The sequence below is a fragment of the Palaemon carinicauda genome, chromosome 21 (assembly GCF_036898095.1).
Source record: "Palaemon carinicauda isolate YSFRI2023 chromosome 21, ASM3689809v2, whole genome shotgun sequence".
In the NCBI taxonomy this organism is placed as follows: Eukaryota; Metazoa; Arthropoda; class Malacostraca; order Decapoda; family Palaemonidae; genus Palaemon; species Palaemon carinicauda.
Window position 1 is genome coordinate 74,077,343 of NC_090745.1, and position 8,112 is coordinate 74,085,454.

At 35.2% G+C, this 8,112-nt stretch overlaps 1 protein-coding gene across 2 annotated transcripts; it reads right to left on the reverse strand.

Moving 5' to 3' along the window:
- Window positions 1-2,130: 2,130 nt before the first annotated feature.
- On the reverse strand, window positions 2,131-7,566 carry LOC137615291 (uncharacterized). 2 transcript variants are annotated; one of them, XM_068345030.1, is made up of 2 exons: window positions 6,966-7,566; window positions 2,131-6,476 (listed from the first exon to the last, which is right to left on the reverse strand). In XM_068345030.1, the coding sequence occupies exon 2, from the start codon at window positions 5,986-5,988 to the stop codon at window positions 2,605-2,607; it is 3,384 nt and encodes a 1,127-aa protein (XP_068201131.1). In that variant the 5' UTR covers window positions 5,989-6,476; window positions 6,966-7,566; the 3' UTR covers window positions 2,131-2,604. The 2 variants fall into 2 exon arrangements, with proteins under 2 accessions (XP_068201131.1, XP_068201130.1); XM_068345029.1 differs by having other exon boundaries at window positions 2,131-6,806.
- Window positions 7,567-8,112: the final 546 nt, after the last annotated feature.

Below are 8,112 nucleotides of genomic sequence, written 5' to 3' on the forward strand. Positions count from 1 at the left end.
CTACCAAGGACCGTCCGGACTGACCAGACTGGCAGAACTGCCTCGACTGCTGAGACTGCTTGGACTGCTAGTACTGCTGGTACTGCTGGTACTGACCTCTCACGCATTCACCGGTCTCGAAGTTTCCTCGTAAACAACAAAAAAGGAGGAGTCAACAATTTGCCAATCATAACTATGGCAGCAGGAAGGACTGTAAGCTGTACCAAGTATATTTTTCTTATTTTGGTAATACTGAAATCCCATATTTACGAATCCTTCCTGCCGCTGTAGGCAAGTACATTAAAAATTTATTCATTCTGTATAGTCCTGGGGAGAAGATGGAAACTTTTTCCATAAAAAAAAAGTTTTCATCCGCTAATAAATGTACAAAATATGCATGGACATACAGTAAAATTTAAAATTAAAAACAAAACATGAATTAGTGAAGCATTTGTCTTGTCCTTGCCTCACTGGCTTCTGCAGCTTTCCTGCGGGGACGTGAGGATTTACCCAAGAAATTATTTTCAGGGGAAAGACTGTCAGGACAAAAATGAGTGTTCTCCAACATGGGGATAAGATTAGTAACATGAATCTTGGTGGTCTGACCGGTTTTTCCCTTCTTGACCAAAGCATGGGTAACCTCACCCAGATCATTAACAAAAATCTTCAAAATTATTCCTAATGGATAATTACTTCTTTTAGTATATTCTTCCTTTATTAGAACGATATCTCCTACTTTTGTCAGTTTGTGCGAGATGGGACGATACCGACTTTTTCTATCAACAGCTTGATGAATAAGAGTACCTAAAAATTCACTATGGTAGGTATCTAACAATGCATCTCGGACTTTACATAATTTTATATAATTTTTAGAAATATCTGAAACATGACAATTGGTAGGATGAAAATCTGGATCCTCTGGAAAAGGCTGTAACTCAGGAATCAAATTTAGTGAAGTCAACTCATATCCTCTGATAAGCTGTTCAGGTGTTATAGGCTCTGGTACATAATCAATGTAGTCATCTCTTAAAGCCTCTTTAAAGGCTATCGGTCGTCTGTTAACGAGATGTATGATATTACACACGAGAAATTCGAAATCATATAATGAAAGTACATTGTTTTTTATAGCTCCAAAGATTAATCGTTTTACCATCTTAACGCATACTTCGACCAAAGAACCTAGCTGGCTGCAACCCTTAAAATATTGCTGAAAGGATAAAGGTTTCACATAGTTTTCTTCAAAATACAATCTTGTCTGAGAGTCATTGATGAATGAGCTTATAATATTAGCACCTGCTACCAACTGCGTTCCTAAATCACTGATACACAACTGGGGTATGCCATATTCAAAACAATGTAATTGGAAACCTCTAAGAAAATCCGATACATTCAAACTTCTGCAGACCTTTAGATTAATGGCCCTTGACCAAGTACAAGTTATGCACAATAACCATATTTTCTGTGTCGCCTTTTCATTTTTCACGTTGAAAGGTCCTAAATAGTCAACAAAAACATTTGCAAAGGGAACTCTAGGAGGATCTGATCGGAAGTCTCTATAAGAATTTTGATTTAATTTTATGGTACGATTATTAAATCTTCGACAATGAATGCATTGCTTGAGAGCTTTTTTGACAACTGAAAAATGTTTAGGAATATAGTAATACCTTCTAAGCTCAGTTAACACAGAATAACAACCTGAATGTAATAATTTTACATGTGCGTCCCAAATAATCAACTTGGTTAAATGACTGTCTGGATGTAATAGCACTGGAAATTTGACGTTAATATTATAATTCCACTTCTTGAACTTACTTTTCACTCTTAAAATACCCTGTTCATCCATAAATAAATTTAACTGTGTTATGATCGGAGGAATCTCTTTCTTAGAATTCATACCAGTTTGAAAATAAGAATATACCTCAGGGAAATACTTACATTGTTCAACGTGTAACAAATGACTCAGAGAGGAGGCAAAATAGTTAGTAACTGGAGAAAAAGAAATTCCTGCCTTTAATTTCCACTTTTGTAAGGCCAAAAATACTCTACGATGAACTAGTAGAAGTCTCCTTAAACAAGAATAACTTTCCAAATCAACAAGGTGGTTTAAATTTTCGGTAGCACCAATTAAAGGAGACGAATGAATCTCCGTGGCAACCTCAAAGGCTGGGATAGTAATGGACAATTCAGGGACTTCTGTCAAGCTAAGATCTGGCCCTGTGAAAATACATGACTTATGGAGCTGATTATACGATACACATCTAGTAATTAAATCTGCAGGGTTATTCTTACCAGAAATGAAATTAAACTTGACAGGATAAATTTCACACAATCTCTGTATATTATTAATTCTGTTCAAAACAAAGGGAGAATGTTTATTTAATTTGTCTAGCTTCAAAGACGCAGAATTTAACCAATGTAACGTACAAAGAGAATCTGTATAGGCCATAATATTCTCAATTTCTATGGGTTTTATGCAAGACGGGCCAGATAAATCTTTGTAAATATCCAGAGCACACTCAACACTTAAGTGGACGGCATTTAGTTCAAGAGCAGGTATCGATTTATTCTTTAACTGTTTATTAACCAGTCTGTTCTTGGCATGAATAAAACTTAAGATGGCCTGTATCAATATGCTGCAAATATATAACAACCGTAAATATCTCTACTTGCATCTGAAAATACCAAAATGTTATATTTACCATCCCTAGGACCTACAGATCGTTGAACTCTTATAGGAGGAGCTCTATTTAACTGTTTGCAAATGTTGTTCCATTCTCGCTGCAAATCTGTAGCCAAGACTGTATCCCAGCTTAAAGTTTTCTGGCACTGTAGCTTATGCATAAATAATCTGCAGCGATTAAACAAGGGCATATTAAAGCCAAAAATATCAAACTGAGAGGCAATAGTTTGTAAAATAGACCTCTTAGTTTTGGCATTTGAATCAAGGCATATAGGGTTAGTAAAAATTTCATCAGAAATCCTGTCCCATGTTAGTCCAAACAATTTACTGGTGCTAGGGGTAACTACTTCGGTCTCTCCGTCTATTTCCGTCTGTAAGGCTATATCATTAGTAACAACCTGCTGAATATAAAACCTATAAGGGTTAAAAATACGAGGAAGCTGTTGGTACGACCATTTCAACTCCTCTTTAGTATTAACAGTAATAGCCCCATTATCCATGTAGATAAGCGAATAAATGGACCTTTTCAAGTCCGATATGCGAGGATCCTCAGAGTGCTGCAAAATCAGAATGTAATAAAGAGCCATCATTAGTAAAAAAGGACTGCATCGAAGACCAAAAGGTAATCTCAAATTCTTGAAAGCTACTAATGAAAAATCACCTTTGCCGACATTCTTGAACCAAAAAAATAAAAGTTTAGCCTGGTCATTTTCGGTCAAAGCCAACATATTGAAAGCTTTCTTAAGATCAAAAATAAGTAATTTCCTGTCAAATCTCAGATTCAAAAATGACGAAGATAGCTTTTGGTTTAATGCAGGTCCAGAATACATACACTGATTATGAGACAAAGAATTACCATCTACCGAGTCTTTAAGATTCGATAAAAAGACCACCCTACACTTTGAGGTGTCTTTGTCGGGTTTAAATATTGGCATATGAGGCAGAAAGGAATATTGAGGATTCTCAGCTTTAAAAACATCAAGATCAGGGATGGGTTCAATAATTCCTGCATTAATCTGTTCCCTTATGGTCTGATCAACGAGTTGTAGGAGACCATCTCGCTGTTTAAGTTTTCTAAAATTAGACTTTAGTATTAATTTAGACAGTCTTTCATTTTTAGACAACAAATGGGAGACTTTGCCATTCCATAATAAAGGAACCATAATTCGTCCATCAGACTCCCTCTGATTTATGGTTTTAATTGAAAAATCGACCAACTGATTATTAAGCTCGACACTTTCATCATTATACACATTTTGATCATAATTCAAAAAATGACCGCATTCAGACTCCAAAATTTGTTCAGTGGCCTGCTGCAATTGTCTTTCCATTAGTTTACCTTTGTCATTGATAACTGAAAATGAACAGTTTACTTCAAAACCGTTGTCCTGGTCCCCATCAGACAGAAAATCTATTCTCGTGTTTAATAACAACGAGCTACTACAAACATGCACCGTAGAAACCGAACGAACATTACCGTTAGGTACAGAATTCAAAACACCTGGGTTTACATTTAGGCAGGTTATGTTTTTCAACATCAAATCGACATTACCCTGCAATAAAATGCCAGCATGAGAATCTATGTATACCGAAGGATCAACGTCACCAAAAATTACGTCGGTACCTGCTAAACAATGTAAAAAGTCTGTACCTAACAAGAGGTTAACATTATCAATAGTACGAGTGTGTTTATTTAACAACTTATCAGCAAACGTCATACCCTGGTTTTGAAATTTTTCAATTACTTTACCAAGCAAAGGCAATTTTAAAGCAATACTAATATCAGGTACAACTAAGGCAAAAATTATAAAGGACGAACTACCTATTTTCACAGGTACTTCTACAATTTTAGTAAAATATTCTTTATTCCCATTAAATCCACTCACCGTAAGTTTAACATTCGAATTTATAGTTTTAAGGTTTTTCTCTTCAGCTAACCTATTAGTGATGAAGGTGCTTTGTGAGCCACTGTCCCTTAGACCTCTGTAAATGTCGCTGCCAATACTGAAAGAAAACGTTGGTAACACCGAGTTTCCATACGAGTGCAATAAAACGGCAACACCGCTGTTAACTTTTTGTGGAGTTTCAAAATTTACTTTATCAGATTGTTTAGATCTGCTGCCTTTGGAGGGCTCTGACTCGCAAAGATAACTCATATGCCAACCACGGCAATTAAAACAACGTTTTCTAAATCTGAAATGACAGTTGCTAGATTCATGACTAAACTGACCACACTTAACACAACCATGTTTAGATTTTAAAATTTGCACCTTATCGGTAGGGGAAGGGAACTTTGAACATTCATAAATAAAATGAGAATTATTAGCGTTACCAACTTTAAGACACAAAGAACAGCTGGGTGAAGACCTGGAATCTGAATCACTCGTTAATGCCTCTACAGCTAAATTTACCGTTTTCTCTTTTCGAGAAAAGTCCTGTACATTCTGCGAGATTTTACTCTTTGTACCTTTGGCGACCTTTTTGTCATGTTCGTATCTTTCACATGCTGTAAAAAAGTTTATCTTAATATCATTCAGGGAAGGGTGAGTCTTGCCTGTAATCTGAATTAAATGGCGCTGGAAACTATCATTCAGCCCATACCAAGCAAAATACCTAATAAACTCATCAACACGAATATTCAATGTCTCCACTGATTCACATACCGATCTGAGTTCGGAAATAAAGAGAAAGGGGTCTTCCCAATCTTTCAAATGTAAAGTAGTAATTTTCTTAATGGCTGAATTCTTCCGAATATCGGTTGATGCAAATGCTGAAATGAGCAATTCTTTGGCATCAGCGTAATGCTGCTTATCCGCTTCCAAGGAACCTAACAAAACCTTTCCTCTACCCTCAACTTGTTGTTTAAGCAATAAAAGCAAATCCCTGTCGGGATAGTTAAAAGGTTTAGTAGTTCCCTCAAATTCTGTGATGAACTTCAAAAAATCTTCACCTTCTACACTACGAAACTTGGGAAGAGGTGCTACAGGTTGTTTAAGTAAACTTCTGGCTACATCGGTAACATTACTAGAGCCAAGGATACTCGTAGAAATATCTAGGAGAGGTAAACAGGTTTCAATCTTATCTATGTAATCCTGACATAATAATAATTCAATCTCTAAATCTTGACTATCAGAATCCCCAGGAAATTTCTTATCCAAAATCTCAGTGTCCAAGTCAGTTAACTTATTCTTATAATTTACCAGAATACCTTTGATAGATAATTTTTCTTCCTGGCTAAGAGTATTGAATGTGGAGGACCTGTTAAAATATTCAGTCACCTTTTTACGGATGACTTTCCTTTGCCCAATAAGCACAGATAAACCAGACATTGTTAAATTATACAAGAAATAATGATCCTAGAAAGGAAAAAATATCAATGTAATAATCCTAGAAGGGAAAAAATATCAATGTAATAATCCTAGAAGGGAAAAAATATCAATGTAATAATCCTAGAAGGGAAAAAATATTAATGTAATAATCCTAGAAGGGAAAAAATATTAATGTAATAATCCTAGAAGGGAAAAAATATTAATGTAATAAATCTGAAAGGAAATAAATTTCAGTTCACCCAATGGATCCCGACAACTTTCACCAACTAATGGGATTCTGCATAACAAAAATCCAACTTCCTTCGTTGTTGCCCCACGTTGGGCGCCATAAGCTGAAAAACTGTGAAGTCACCTTATGAGGTACTTAAAATACGGAAGGGAAGTCTATTCATACACTTTTGAAATATTTAAATTTATTATTTATTGCAAATGTGTCAAGTGCATGACACAGGGCTCTTCCTCTTCAATAATCAGCTTCTCCTCCATACCTGGATGGGAAATACAGAAATTGCACGTTAGTGGTAAAGCCTAAGAATTAACTTAAATTATATACGTAAGAATAATATGGCAAGAAGCACTTATACATAGGAATATGCAAACCGTTACCTTACTGTAAGTAGGTCAAGACAAGAAAAACCAAGTATGACAACCATATCAAGGCTGGATAATCCTATCCTGAAATAATATAATATCCGTGTAAGTTTGCATTAAAGGAGACTCTTACAATTTTATGTTGATTTATCCAGAAAATAACAAATAGTAGCTTACCACTATGTACACTAAACCCACGAACAACCTTCAGTAGAGTTGCGAAACCACTGTAAGGACAAGATAAATCCTCTATAACTATTAAACATTCGTGAATATCCGTACTCTACCGATGGCAGGTAGGAAGGACTTTAATAGGCAGCAACAAAGGCTCAAAAGATTGCTACGATTACCATTCAGTATTTGCCCCAAAAATACTTGGTACTCACCGTAGTCCATCCGAGCAAGAAGAGATTGAAGTCAATGCTTAGGAGAACGTGACTTTTCTCCACAAATCCTCCACTAAGGCGAGTCGAGGTCGAGACGATGACGAACAAATCAGTCGTAGGAAGCAGAGTACATCCAGGTGGCCACCAATTACGCCGTCCAAATTATGGAACCAAGGGAATAATTCACAAATGCCTCTTGAGGGACCCTTGATTCTTAATAAAATTATCAGAGCCTCGTCCAAGACATCCTCCAGGAGGACTGGCTCACACAGACGATGGGAGACGGGCTCAATGGCATGTGGTGGGTCCTACCAAGGACCGTCCGGACTGACCAGACTGGCAGAACTGCCTCGACTGCTGAGACTGCTTGGACTGCTAGTACTGCTGGTACTGCTGGTACTGACCTCTCACGCATTCACCGGTCTCGAAGTTTCCTCGTAAACAACAAAAAAGGAGGAGTCAACAATTTGCCAATCATAACTATGGCAGCAGGAAGGACTGTAAGCTGTACCAAGTATATTTTTCTTATTTTGGTAATACTGAAATCCCATATTTACGAATCCTTCCTGCCGCTGTAGGCAAGTACATTAAAAATTTATTCATTCTGTATAACAATTGAGTTACTGAATTTTATCTGTAGATTCAGGTAGAACATTTGTGAGTGAATGTAATATATATTACAGCATTGTACTGTAATGATTTTGTAATTTAAATAAAATAGATCTAAGCATAATATACAGTACATATACTGTATATAAGGCATATATGTATACCCACAGTATTTTAAACATACTTGTACCCACACTTCGTGGATTTTCACTTATCGCGGGGGTCTCTGGTCCTCATTAACTGTGATAAACGAGGTATCACTGTATATATATATATATATATATATATATATATATATATATATATATATATATATATATATATATATATATATATATATATATATACATATATATATATATATATATATATATATATATATATATATATATGTGTGTTTATATATATATATATATATATATATATATATATATATATATATATATATATATATATATATATATATATATATGTGTTTATATATATATATATATATATATATATATATATATATATATATATATATATATATATATGT